At 49.8% G+C, this 14,703-nt stretch overlaps 1 protein-coding gene across 1 annotated transcript in view; it reads right to left on the bottom strand.

Annotated features, from left to right (window-relative positions):
• Nucleotides 1-386: 386 nt before the first annotated feature.
• The window catches only part of NOC2L (NOC2 like nucleolar associated transcriptional repressor), a 54,712-nt gene continuing 40,395 nt past the window's right edge, over nucleotides 387-14,703 (bottom strand). The window contains exons 18-19 of the mRNA XM_032231892.1: nucleotides 6,387-6,512; nucleotides 387-2,929 (exon numbers count right to left, since the gene is read on the bottom strand). Of these exons, the coding sequence (XP_032087783.1) occupies nucleotides 2,805-2,929; nucleotides 6,387-6,512 (251 nt within the window). The 3' untranslated portion in view covers nucleotides 387-2,804. The remainder of the gene's footprint in view (nucleotides 2,930-6,386; nucleotides 6,513-14,703) is intronic.

Below are 14,703 nucleotides of genomic sequence, written 5' to 3'. Positions count from 1 at the left end.
TCTGCCCATCTTACAGTTTGCCCCCCGGAGATCCTAACACAAGCCAAAGTTTCATTGTTGAGGTGCACCCAATTTGGGGGGTGGGGTCTAAAGAATTTCAATTCCCAGAATCCTGTAGCCTATCGCTTCTAAATTCTGGGCATCCCTGTTATGTGGACCAGAACTCCTAATGCACAGAAAGCTCTGGGAGAAAGAACCCCCCCCCCATCCCCAGAATACACACGACCCCCCCAAAGGGATGAACTTTGCTTCCCACAATTCTCCAGCCACATTGCTAAGCATTCTGGGGACTTAAGTTCAATCAAAAAGTCTTGGGATTTAAGTTCCCAGAATACAGAAATCAACTGGAGAAGCCTGGATTGGATCTGTTGACTTTCTTTCTAGAATTTTTTTGGGGGGGGGGGGGGGGGTGTTAACTTTGATTCCCTTAATTCTACACCCCCATGGCTGAACTCCCATTCAGATGCAGAATTTTTGGTGTAACGGACTTCCAATTCTCAAGAATTTTGAGCAGAACAATAAACCAAACCCACCTTGGGAACATGGGGGGCCTCCATCTTCCCTGGTTGGTGAACTTCAATTCCCAGAATTCTCCAGTCTGTGCGCTGGAGAACATCGGAGATCGCACGGCAGCCAACCTGGTGCCAGTGGGTGAGGGGGGGGTTGGTTGTCAAGGAGAGGACCTCAATTTCTAGGCTTTCCCAAGAACCACCATCGCTATGGGGACAGTGATGGGGAACCTTTGCAGCACTAAGGGTTTAAACCAAAATGTGTGTGTGCATGCATGCGCCAGAGCCCAAGGAAAACCAGCTGCATTTAAAAGACATGCGCAGGGCCAGTCTTCAGGTTTCTGGGTTGTGCGAAGACTTGGCCAGCGCATCTGCACGCACCAGAAAGTGGAAGAGCAGCTGGCGAGGGCCCTGTATGCCATCTCCAGCACCCGCCATCATAGGGTATCCTATTGAGATGGGATTACGGCCTCTGTGGTGAAGAACGTCCTCAATGCGTAATTCAGAAGAACTGGAGTCCCATCATGTACGGGGCCTCCTGGACTGGACTCCCAAACCTCATAATTCCTCACAGAATTAAGAGCTGGAGGCCCACCAACTGCCGGGCGTGGGACGTGTCTTAAGTCCCAGAATTCAGAAGAATTGGGGCCCACCCCCAAGAGAAAAGGCACGGAGCTTCTGCATCTCCAAGAACGATGAATTTCAGATTTCCAAAGTTCTCCAGTCCACGTGCTGGACAATGCTGGGAATTGAATGGCAGCCATCTGGTGTCCTGGGGGGAAATGAGGAACATCTGGAACTTCTCTAGCCACCATTGCTAAGAATTCTGCCGAGCTAAAAACCCTCCCTTTGAAAACGGAGTCGTTCAATTGGCGGACTGCAGCTCCCAAAATCCTTAAAATCCTCCTGCGGAATTCTTTGGAATTGATTGGCCGGCAATCTAGCACCTTTCACTCTGTAGGCCTCAAAATTCCCATAATTTTGAGATTTGAAATCCACCCTTCTAAAATTGGCTATCTGAAAGCGGAGTTCAAGTCCAGACATACCTGATGGGTTATGCATGACTCTCCTCAATCAAGGTTTCTCCAGCCCTTAGCAAGGTTGTATGGATTTCAACACCCAGCATTCCCCAAACCCAACTGGCTGAGGAATTCTGGAATTTGAAGCCACACACATCTTCAAGTTGTCAAGGTAGAAAAACTCTTTTAAGTTCTTCTGACACAATTCAACTCTATCCTTCCACCTGAACTTGGTCTACACAGCCCTACCAGATAACAGCTGGTGGTCTTCACCCGAGGCAAAGGCTAACAACAGCCATGATTCCTTGACCACAGCTTAAAAGCTAGAACCACCATCGTTTCAAATTTATGGCCACCAAATTTACCACTTGAGAGATCTTGGGCTTCAAGCGTTATCTCCATAAACCACAAAAACATGGTTCTTCAGCCAAGCTGAAGACTTAAGACTCCTCTTCACCTAACTTGCAAATTAGAGAGATATTAGAAATATACGTTGGGGATCCACTCCAGCAATAAGGACTTGCTAACTCCTTATTCTACATCTGATCTGCCAGGTGACCTCAAGGGACAAGGCGGAGGGGGGGGGGGTTCTCAGTTCTTGGTGGGCAGCGCACAGGGGGTGGGTGGGTGAAAAAAACAGGGTGGGTAGATCACAATGCAGTGAAAGCCATCGGGATCCGGCCATTTTGCCCGCTGCGTTTTCGGTGCAGGGCGATCCAGGAAGAAATCCACCAGAGGCTGTTTTTACAAGCCGAGAACCGACAGAGACGTTCTCTTCCCCATACAGAAATAAAAATAGAGGGATTGCGGCTAGTGGCGGGGGATTCAAAAACAGACGTTGTTGAGCTGCCCAGTTCAACTCTTCCTGCTGTGTTCGGTCCCCAAAAATTTGAAATAAATGTCGCTTGGCAGGAAAACAGCCAAGCCCCCCCCCCCAAAAAAAAAACAGGGTGGGACGTTAGCCTTCATCTCTGCATCTCCAGCACTGGCTGGGTGGGATTTCCCTCCAGAAGAGGAAGGGGCAACATTGACGGCTGGGCTTTTAGAAGGCTTCGTTTTGAGACGGTTTTAAGAACCCACATTATACCAAAGAGGCAGGTTTTTCTGCAGGCCTTGTGTCTTTTTTTTAGGCTCCCCTGCCGGATGACAAGATTTTCTGGCAGTGCAGAAGCTGGAACAATGCGGGATCCTTCCTCGGCTCTCCACAAGTGGCAACAGCTGTCCAGTTACTTACATACACACACACACACACACCCAAAAAGAATCTGTCCATCCATCAGTCTCCATCGGAAAAATCCAAGTCTTCCACCACGTCCTCGCCTCCTCTTGCCAGCTGTTGCAACTCCGCCCGAGACAGCGGTTTTCGACAGCTCCTCTGTTGGGGCACGGCCCGCTCGCCTCCTGGAGAAGGAAGGAAGGAAGACAGGGGTGTCAAACCAACCTCAACGGGGAGAGAGGAGGGGGGGGGCAACAAGAAGGCAGCTGGGTGCTAATTAATCATCGGTGCTAATTAATGGCTCAGCTGCAGGGCGCGGGAGGGGAAAGGGGGGAGATGGAAACGGTGAGCTGGGGCAGAATACACGTTTAATAATAAGTGAAGCGATAAATAAACAAAGAGGTTTCGAATGGAGGAGGAGGAGGAAGAAGAAAATCTTTATTCCCCCCCCCCCATTTTGTTTGGGGGGTGTGGGGCACAACCCTGTAAAGGGAGAGGGGGTTTCCAAGCCCCACAAGCTAGAAATAAGGGGGGGAAATGGGCTGCTCTTGAAATATTTCGGCTGCAATCAAGGGAGGTGAATTTAGAAGCGTGCTCTTTAAAAGGCTGTGATTAATTCTTGAGCACATGGAAAGGGGTGGGGTTCCTTTTGGGGTTGGGACCCTCCCCGAATTCTCTGGTCTGGTCTGCCTCTTCATTCTTCAGTTGGAGACCCTCTCTGTAAAACCAACGTCCCACCTTCCCCATGGCCCCAGAGAGCCGGGTCTGCAGATCGTCTCATGATAATCTAGAAATCGAAGTGGGGAGACCTAGAAGTATGGGGGGGAGGGGGTTTATCAACCTGCCCACCACCTCAGAGAGGGGGGAAAGGAGAAGGACCAGGGGAGACTCCAAAAAGGGCCTTGGGAATGGCCGATGAGCGCCAGAGTGAAGAAGAGCCACACCTGTGTCACAGGTTGGGCCCACTTTTAACATCCAATTTTTGAGATTGGTAGGTAAAGGTTCACCTCGCACATATGTGCTAGTCATTCCTGACTCTAGAGGGCGGTGCTCATCTCAGTTTCTAAGCCGAAGACCAGCGCTGTCCCAAGACGTCTCCGTGGTCATGTGGCTGGCACGACTCAATTCCCGAAGGCACATGGAACGCGGTTCCCTTCCCACCAAAGGTGGTCCCTATTTTTCTACTTGCATTTTTACGTGCTTTCGAACTGCTAGGTTGGCAGAAGCTGGGACGAGTAATGGGAGCTCACTCTGTTACACGGCGCTAGGGATTCGAACCGCTGAACGGCCGAACTTTCTGATCGACAAGCTCAGCGTCTTAGCCACTGAGCCACCGCGCCCCTTTTTGAGATGAGATTTAAATTCTGCTCCATCCAGTGTGAACACAGCCATCTCCGGGTGGTGCAAATCGTCTGGACACCCCCCCCTGCCCCTGGGGGAGGAGGGTTGTGGGGGTAAAACCCCACACCAGAGCAGCTTCCCCTGTCTCGCCTTCGTCCCGATTTTTGGCAGGAACATTTCTCCCCCTTTCTTGGAAATATCAAGGCGCTGGCGTTCAGGATCGGCCTGAAGTGCAAAACGGGGGGGTTTGGCCATGAGATTTGGACCGGATGACAGCTCCCTCCAAGGCTCAGGATTTTGCTCCCGATGAAGGGAAGGTTTGGGCTGACTGAAAAGCAGAGGAGGGAAAGCAGAAACTGGAACAGCCGCCCCCCCACCCCCCAAAAGGGAAGCAGGCAAAACGAGATGTGGGTAGCGAGGCCCTTTTCAACGTTTTAGCAGTCCCGGAGAGAAAACATTTTGAGAGCTGGCACACGGAGAGGCCGAAGGGTGCCAGCCATTGTCTGCTCTGGGCCTCTGGCGTCGGTCTATTCTGGGCACTGGCACCGAGGCTGGCATGCCAAGCCTCTTGCCATCTGCTACTGAGAATTGGGCCTCTTTTAGCTGCAGAGCATTGGGAGGGAGGGTGAGGGGGGTGAACGGAGGGAAAGGAAGCGAAGGGAAGCTGGATGGAGGGGGGTTGGCCTGGAGGCGTTTCTCCCATGGCGGGGCAAGATTCGAACCCTTCAAGTGTTGAGAGTCTGCAAATAGTTTTCTGGAATTATTAAGAAAGGGACTACAAAGGCAGAGTTAAAGGTAAAAGTTTCCCTCGCACATACGTGCTAGTCGTTCCCGACTCTAGGGGGCAGTGCTCATCTCCGTTTCAAAGCCGAAGAGCCAGTGCTGTCCGAAGACGTCTCCGTGGTCATGTGGCCGGCATGACTCAACTCCCGAAGACGCACAAAACGCTGTTGCCTTCCCACCAAAGGTGGTCCCTATTTTTCTACTTGCATTTTTTTACGTGCTTTCGAACTGCAGAAGCTGGGACAAGTCACGCGAGCTCACTCCGTTAAGCGATGCTAGGGATTCGAACCGCCCAACTGCCGAACTTTCTGATCGACAAGCTCAGCGTCTTAACCCCTGAGCTGTCCCTTTTTGAGATGGGACAGGAACTTAAAATTGTCCCCCCATCCAGTGTGAACACAGCCATCTCACAGCGCACCAGGAAACCGGAAGAGAAACGGGAGATACCGCCACTTTGGGCACACATGCCATAGGTTTGCCATCATGGTCCTTGACCCAGCTATACCTTTATGGGGGGGGGGGGGGTCTTGTTTGGTTTTTTTTCTAGGCGTTCAAGAGAGGAGATTTAAATATCATAGGCCAGGGGTTTGAAACACTCAAAGAGCCATTTGGACCCATTTCCCACAGAAACCACCGGGAGCCACAAAGGTCCTAACCGGAAGCCCCCTGTTCAATTCTGGAGCTGACCGGAAGTTCAGTTCCCCCACCGTAGAGTCTCCTCCTAGCGCGGCGTACTTTTCCCTCTACCTGTCCTAACCGGAAGCCCCATCAATGGTGGAGACAACTGGAAAACCCTCCCCTTGCCATAGAGTCTTCTCCTGGCGCACTGTGCCTCTCCCCCCTTCCCCCCAACGAAAGCTCCTCTCAAAATTGTGACTGGTGAGGGAGCCACAGCAGAGGGCGGAAAGAGCCACATGTGGCTCCAGAGCCGCAGTTTGCTGAGCCCTGCCCTAAGGGAAACGGTGGTTCTAAAGAACAACAGGATTATCTAGAGCAGGGATGGCTAACCTTTCTGTTGTCGCATACCGACAAAATGCAATGCACGTGTGACACCCCCGCGTGCTCCTCCCATCCCTGCGCATGTGATTCCCCACTTGCTGAGGGGGGGGGGACACCACACACCCCACATCCTATTTTGGGCCTAGTCGGCCTCCCTTTCAGCGGCTCCTGGGAGCAAAAACAGGCCACGGGGAGGGAGGTGTCACCCCCCTGGTGCTCCCACGCACCCCACGCATGCGCACGTGACCCCCCCGGCCCCTGCTTATACGTGTGTGACTCCCTCAGTCCCCCACACATGTGCATGCATCTCCCAAATGCGTCCCCAAATCAGCTGGCTGGCAGGAGGCGCACGGACGATAGATCTGAGCTGGGGCGACAGCTAGCGTGCACGCGGAGAGGGCTCTGCGTGCCACCTGTGACACATGTGGCAAAGATTCGCTATCATGGATCTAGAGGCTTCAAGGACGGCCTGATCCTCTTTGCAGTGGAAAGCTACAAGGAAGCCTCTTAATTCTTTACCGTCTGAGTCACTCAGGTTCTCTTCGTCGTCTTCCTCTGCCTCATCGTCCACTTCATATTCTCCTTCTTCCTCCTCCTCTTCCTCACTGCTGCTCACGCGGTCTGCAGTCGCCTTCTTGCCTTTCTCTGCACCCAGAAAAGAAAAACAAGAAGATGTGACAAAACGGCAGAGGGTTTCCTGCCTAGGCTGGGGGTTGGACTAGAAGACCTCCAAGGTCCCTTCCAACTCTGCGATTGTACTGTATTGTAATTGTAAATAGTCCCCCCCTGTACATTCGTGGGGAATGTAAAACAGTTCTTCTGCCAAGCAGTAAGTTTTGAAATACATATTTCCTGACAGTGAGAACAATTAATCAGTGGAACAGAAGTTGCCTCCAGAAGTTGTGAATGCTCCAACACTGGAAGTTTTTAAGAAGATGCTGGATAGCCATCTGTCTGAAACGGTATAGGGTTTCCTGCCTAGGCAGAGGGTTGGACTAGAAGACCTCCAAGGTCCCTTCCAACTCTGCTATTCTATTCTAGATGGAGGTGGTCCAAGCACTATGAAATGAAAATAAACTCAAGCAAAAATAAATAAAACCAGAAAAATAAAAACCATGTAGAGATGTGCCTTTATTTTTATTTTTTTGCTTCCCCTTATATCCCCCGTCTCAGCCTAACAATCCTCCAAAAGCAGGAGAAATGGTGGAAAGAACCGGAAAAAATCAAAATGCAATAAATAAAAATAAACAGAACACTTAGGTTCCTTGGCTGGGATGAGTTTTTTTTGTTTTGTTTTATGATTCTCCGGCTGCTGTGAGTTTCATGCCTCATTTTATTTTGCATTTGAATGTATTGTTGCTCTGAGCTGCCCCGAGTCATAAACTGAGACGGGTGGCTATATAAATCAATTTAATAAATAAACCTTTGGCATCCTTCCAAGACGTGGGGAACAATGGGTCCTTTAGGATTTGTGGACTTCAACTCCCAGAATCCCTGAGTGTTTGTGGACTTCAACTCCCAGAATCCCTGAGTGTTTGTGGACTTCAACTCCCAGAACCCCTGAGTGTTTGCAGACTTCAACTCCCAGAATCCCTGAGGGTTTGTGGACTTCAACTCCCAGAACCCCTGAGTGTTTGCAGACTTCAACTCCCAGAATCCCTGAGTGTTTGCGGACTTCAATTCCCAGAATCCCTGAGGGTTTATGGACTTCAATTCCCAGAATTCCCAAGGGTTTGTGGATTCTTAGCATTCTCAGGAATTCTGGGAGTTCCTGAGTCACAAATCCTAAAAAGGCCTTGTTTTCCCACCTTTGCCTCAGGGTGACAGCAGCCATGGGACACACTTGGAAATAATATTTTTGGAAGTGGCCCTTCCCTCTCTCGACTTCACAGATTTATTTTTGGGGGGGGGGTGTCAGGGAATTTTTGCAGATTAAAAAGATCTTGCCCACCTTTGGTAGGTTTCCGAGGGGCTCCAATTTCCTGCTGGCTGGACCCCCAACTCTCCTTTTTCAAGCACCCCCCCATTATCAGCAGGAAATGCAAGATGAATGGAGTGGAAACACTGAGAGCAAAACAAAAATATTTCGTGTTTTACCCATCTAAAGGTAAAGGTTCCCTTCGCACATAGATGCTAGTCGTTCCCAGCTCTAGGGGGCTCATCTCCGTTTCAAAGCAAAAGAGCCAGCGCTGCCCGAAGACGTCTCCTTGGTCATGTGGCCGGCATGACTCAACTCCCGAAGGCGCACAGAACACTGTTTCCCTTCCCACCAAAGATGGTTCCTATTTTTCTACTTGCATTTTTTAACCTGCTTTCGAACGGCTAGGTTGGCAGAAGCTGGGACAAGTCATGGGAGCTCCCTCCGTTACGTGGCGCTTAGGGATTCAAACCGCCAACCTTTCTGATCGACAAACTGAGCGTCTTAGCCACTGAGCCACGGCACCCCTTTTATCCATTGTGTGTGTGTGTGTTTGTGTGTTTTCAGCAGCTGCTGCCGCCTGGCACCAACGCACTCTGCGATTCAGCCCCAGCGTCCACGGGGCACAGAACGGACGTGCTCATTTCTTTCAGCTCCGGTCTGAGAGTGTGCGCCTAGACACAAACACGCAAACCGGAGGAGAGAGACCACCTCGTCTGCTTTGCCCGCTGCTCCTTTCCTGGAGTCGCAGATCTCCAAGTTTTAATCCAATTTAGGCAGGAAATCAGAGCACACTGGTGGATGTATTAATCACTTTAACAAGAAAGCTATTAGGGAGGGGAGAGCAAGGCCGGAAGATGGGGAAGAGATGGGAAATTCTCCCTATTTCATCCCTCCCTCTCCTCCTCTAACTTCAGCCTGGCACCCACCATGCCTTCACCCCCAAACAGCCCCCCCACAACCATTCGGGGTGAGAGGGGCTTAGGAGACCCACGTTGTTAATGGCAGAATTGAAAAACCACAACAACGAATTTCTAATAAAAACTCACCTCTTGAAAAATATTTGATTTCTACTCTTTTAGGCCCAGCCCTACAAGAGGTGGCCCTGATCTGGCCAGAATTACACACAGTCGTACCCCCCCCCCCCAAACTCCAACCTTTGCACAATGTAGGCCTAGCTTTGGGAACTCACTGCCACTAGATGTAGCTGCAATACTTAGGTCATGGCTCTGGACCTTGGATACTTTTTAAGATGGGTGGACTTCAACTCCCAGAATTCCCCAGCCAGCCATGCTGGCTGGGGAATTCTGGGAGTTGAAGTCCACCCATCTGAAAGTTCCTTAGCTCACTGGCTGGGGAATTCTGGGAATTGAAGTCCACCCATCTGAAAGTTCCTTAGCTCACTGGCTAGGGAATTCTGGGAATTGAAGTCCACCCATCTGAAAGTTCCTTAGCTCACTGGCTGGGGAATTCTGGGAATTGAAGTCCACCCATCTGAAAGTTCCTTAGCTCACTGGCTGGGGAATTCTGGGAGTTGAAGTCCACCCATCTGAAAGTTCCTTAGCTCACTGGCTGGGGAATTCTGGGAATTGAAGTCCACCCATCTGAAAGTTCCTTAGCTCACTGGCTAGGGAATTCTGGGAGTTGAAGTCCACCCATCTGAAAGTTCCTTAGCTCACTGGCTAGGGAATTCTGGGAGTTGAAGTCCACCCATCTGAAAGTTCCTTAGCTCACTGGCTAGGGAATTCTGGGAATTGAAGTCCACCCATCTGAAAGTTCCTTAGCTCACTGGCTGGGGAATTCTGGGAGTTGAAGTCCACCCATCTGAAAGTTCCTTAGCTCACTGGCTGGGGAATTCTGGGAATTGAAGTCCACCCATCTGAAAGTTCCTTAGCTCACTGGCTGGGGAATTCTGGGAGTTGAAGTCCACCCATCTGAAAGTTCCTTAGCTCACTGGCTGGGGAATTCTGGGAATTGAAGTCCACCCGTCTGAATGTTCATTAAGCTTACTGGCTGGGGAATTCTGGGAGCTGAAGTCCACCCATCTGAAAGTTCATTAAGCTTACTGGTTGGGGAATTCTGGGAGTTGTAGTCCACCCAAAATGTAGAAACGAACCCAAGTTACAGGCCCAAAAATGCCGGAACAACCCAAGTTTCAAGTCCCTCGGGGAAAGTGTGGAGGCTGATTGCGCCATCTATTATCCTCCATCTATTATCCTCGGCTATCCCCTTCCTCGCCGCCCCCCACAGGGGAGGGAGAGGGGTGCAGGACTGGGGAATTACTCTATAAAACATGCACATCCAACCAGCCCCGGCAAACTCAGTGGGATCACAACAATGCAGCCCCATCCATTTTTCTTCTGTTCCCCCCTCCCCATCCTCTGGTTACGGAGCCCCCCCCCCTACTCTCCCGCTCCTCAATCGGCGGTAATGTGATTACGGGCTGGAAAGCCGCTAAAGTTCATTAGACGTGCGGCCCGTGGTTTAATGTGGACAGATCGTTCATTACGGGCCAGGGTCTGGGGAGGCGAGAGTGCCAGCCGAGCGGTTTCTCCCCCCCCCCCTAGATTTAATTGCCTCCTGACATGGCCATCCACCATCCGATCTCCCCCAGCCCCATTAATAACCACGGGCAGCCGCCTCTCCCCCTCACCCGGGAGCCTCATCAGCCGGTAAATGAGAGGAATGCGTGGTGTCGGCTCTCCCTGCAGACGAGCCATTGATCAACTCTGGCAGGCGGGAGGGAGGGAGGGTCACCCTCTCCCCTTCTGGGAAACAAGAGTGGGGAGGGTGGTCTGGGATGGAGTGGGGGGGGGGGGGAGAGTCCAGGTCCTTGACCTCCTGCCCTCTTTCTCCCGAAGTAGCCAAGCCCATCTCTGCACTTAGGTTTTTTATTCATAGCGCGAAGGAGGAAGAAAGCTGATGTGTTTTCGAAGCTGGGTTAAGCTCCCGACCTGTTTAAGCCATGATTTATTTCAAGCATGCCTTCGCGGAACGGCTGGTCTTTTGCATGAAACAGCCAACTGTTCTGAGCGAGGCTTCCCGAGAACAGGAAGCCAACTCCTGGTCCCGACAAAAAACCCTTTTATTAATTGACTGTGAATTCTGCTCATTCACATCCAGCAAAGTCTTTCGAGGGAGGATTTATGGTCACAGACATTATCAGGCTTGGAGAGCTGCCAGGCTGATATCTGCAAAACTTGGTCAAGGGCCTCAGAGAGTCACGAACCAATTAAGTGAACTAATTGTCTCCTGTACACTCCCCTTTCGCTCCTCTTTTATTTCCCCTGGGAAGGGCCATTCATCATCCACCTGTGGCCTTACTCCCAAGTCGACCCCTGTTCTTTAGCTGTTCCCTTCGTCTGGCAACTCACACTGGGAACAGGCTCCAGCTGTTCTTCTGCCTCACTGATCTCTGACTCTGAAGGCAGCTGATAACTGTCAGACGGCCCTGGCCCCCTTCTCTGCCTCCGACGCAGAGCCCTCATCAGAGCCTTCCCCAGACTCCAGGACTGGCCCATCTTCCTCCCCAACCTCCTCACTGTCCGAATCTGCTGCCAGCTCCCCTGGCCACTGGCGAGTCACAGCAGAAACCTCCTGACAATGAAGGCAATTAATCAGTGGAACAGCTTGCCACCATCACTGGGAGGTTTTAAGAAGAGACTGGACAGCCGTTTGTCTGGAATGGAACAGGGTTTCCTGCTTGAGCAAGGGGTTGGACTAGAAGACCTCCAAGGTCCCTTCCAATTCTATTATTCGGTGGATTTGAATGCAGAGAAAACTCCCATCTGATAGCAGATCCTTGGCTGCATCTATGCAAAAAGGAAGCAGCAGATCTAATGAGGGGTCTTGAGGCAGGGTGAGGGTCTCTTTGGGGTTTTTTGGATGGTGTGGGGAATTTCATTTTAATGTACGCCAGTTAGGGTACGTTCAAAGTGACAATAAAAGTTGTATTATCGTATTGTACTTTGCTGTATTGTATTGAATAAATTACTTATTCTAAAAGCCTAAGAAATGCAATGGAAAATAGCACTTATGCCAAGGACTTGGGCTTGAGATCTTAAGAAGAGAACCTCTGTATGAGCTCAAAGGCCTATTTAGTCAACAGACACGGGAGATAAGACAGGTAGCCCCCCCCCCTTTTTTTAGCAACAACGTGAACTAGCAACTTGATTGTTAAGCGAACAGATTGCTAAATGAAACGGCGATGCGCCAATCTTCCATTGGCTTCCTTTTGCTTTGCAGACCTGCAGAAGTGGCCATAAACTTACTTTTACATCCCTCTCTTAGTGCAGTCACTAAACAAGGACTAGTTGTACATACAATGATGTTTTTTTTCCTCTCCCCCCCCCAAACTAAAAGCTACTCTGTTCAGCTAGTGACATATATGGCTGTCAAGAGTTACTCCAACCCCACCTGAAAGCTACTCAATAGGGAAAACCAAGCCAAATCTTGTGTCAGGGGGTTCCAAAGGCTCAAAATCACACCTTTGTGGAAAGGACTACCTCTCCCACTTTTTCCCAATTTTCTACGTAACAATGGGGGTTAAACCCCCGACTTCTGACAGCAGCTGAGAAAAACAGTGGTCTGTTGACTCTACTCAAAACCTTGGCCAAGGGGAGGATGATGGGAGTTACAATCCAATGCATCTTTTTTCCCTTCCTTTCCCCAAACTTAACTGGCCTGGAGACTGGGGTTTTAACTGGGGATGGGGGGGCAGACATTTGCACAGCACCCCAATGTCTCGACTGAGACTCAGCAGCTAAAGGTGAACCAATCTGTTTTCAACCTTTCGGACTTCAGAGACCACTAAATACATAATTTTAAATCCCGCAGACACCAATATGATCTGCCTAATGACCGGGTGAGTGGGCATGGCCAACTTGATGTCACTCACATCAAGGGGCGCCACGCTGGCCTCTACTCGCCCCTCCCCTCCCAACTTGCCCGCCGGGGCTCCTTAGGGCCCCAACAGGAAGCAGTTGCTGGAGCTAAGCAGCCACCAGGAGAAATAGCTGGCAAAACAACTCAGTTCAAATTGGATCTGGCCGAGAGGGAGGCTCAGCAGAAGCTCCTCACTGAGGACTACCAGCATAGGCTTTCCAAGCAGAGGGAAGACCTGCGGGAGTGCAAGGCCAAGTTACCGGTGCCTGGAGGCTCAGTGGGCTGAGATGGTCAGCCAGTTCCAGGCCATGATGCAGCCCCACTGGAACGAGGCCCTCCGGCTCTTCGCCACCAGCGGTGCTTCCCTCCAGCCTTCACCCAAAGCCCCCCACCAGGAGGCTGAAGCAGACCCCAAGTTTAATTTCTGCCCCCCTCCGACCCCCATAAAAAGACCCGGAAGGGGGAGACTCTCTGCAGCAACACAAGCCTTCATTGCACGTATCCGTCCCAGGGGCCATAGTCTGAGACCCCTGATTTAGCGCAATATAAAAAATGTGAATAATTTTTTCTGCAGACCCCCACAATTTTCTCCCGGGCCCCCAGTTGGTGACGGATGTTCTGGGAAATATTTGACTTCATCTCAAGGGAAAGCCCGATGGCACCCGATTCTGATTCTGCCACCAGGCCTTTATCCAGGCCAACCTATTCCGCTGAGATTAGAGCTGCTATAAAACGCTAATGAGTGCTTAACTATGGCAATATTTAATTAAAAAAGGAGGAGGAGAAGAGGGGGCTGTGAGCTACTGCTAATTAACAGAAAATTGGTAATTTCCTGGCTATTAACGGCTTATTTTCCACTCATCTGAACACAGGCAAGGAAGCACGGCGACGGCATAAATGGGGTGGAGCACAATCTGTCTTATCGAGAGGCGCAAACACACACGGTTTGCAAAATTGGGGGAGCCTGTGACCTCTTTTGGCATTAACCCTAACACGCCCTATGGGGTTGAGAACCATGAATCAATGGAATGGAATGGGACAGAGGATAGGATAGATAATAGAATAGAATAGAATAGAATAGAATAGAATAGAATAGGAGGATAGGATAAGATAGGATTGGATAGGATAGAATAGGATAGGATAGAACAAAACAGAATAGGAGGATAGGATGGGAGAGGATAGGATGGAGGACAGGATAGAGAATACAATATAGCAGAACAAAACAGAATAGAAACAAAACAGAATAGAATAGAATAGGAGGATAGGATAGGATAGAGAATAGGATAAGATAGGATAGAACAGAATAGAAGGATAAGAAAGGATAGGATTGGATTGAGGATAGGATAGAGGATAGGATAGAACAGAATAGGATAGGACGGGATAGAATAGAGGATAGGATACAGAATACAATATAACAGAACAAAACAGAATAGAAATGAATTGGAAACGGAATAGAATAGAATAGGAGGATAGGATAGGATAGAGGATAGGATAGGGAATAGGATAAGATAGGATAGAACAGAATAGAAGGATAAGAAAGGATAGGATTGGATTGAGGACAGGATAGAGGATAGGATAGGATAGGATAGAACAGAATAGGATAGGACGGGATAGGATAGAGGATAGGATACAGAATACAATATAGCAGAACAAAACAGAATAGAAACGAAATGGAAACGGAATAGAATAGAATAGGAGGATAGGATTGGATTGGATAGAGAATAGGATAGAGGATAGGATAGGATAGAACAGAACAGAATAGGAGGATAGGATAGGACAGAGGATAGGATAGAGAATAGAATAGAACAGAAACAGAAACGGAATATAATAGAAGCAGAATAGAAATGGAATAGAATAACAAGAGTTGGAAGGATACCTTGGAGGTCTTCTAGTCCAACCCCCTACTTAGGCAAGAAACCCTGCACCACTTCAGACAAAGGGTTGTCCAACATCTTCTTTAAAACTTCCAGTGGTGGAGCATTCACAACTTCTGGAGGCAAGTTGTTCCACTGATTAATTGTTCTGTCAGGAAAT

Source organism: Thamnophis elegans, chromosome 15 (assembly GCF_009769535.1).
Source record: "Thamnophis elegans isolate rThaEle1 chromosome 15, rThaEle1.pri, whole genome shotgun sequence".
In the NCBI taxonomy this organism is placed as follows: domain Eukaryota; kingdom Metazoa; phylum Chordata; class Lepidosauria; order Squamata; family Colubridae; genus Thamnophis; species Thamnophis elegans.
This window is presented reverse-complemented; position numbering and strand designations above follow the sequence as displayed.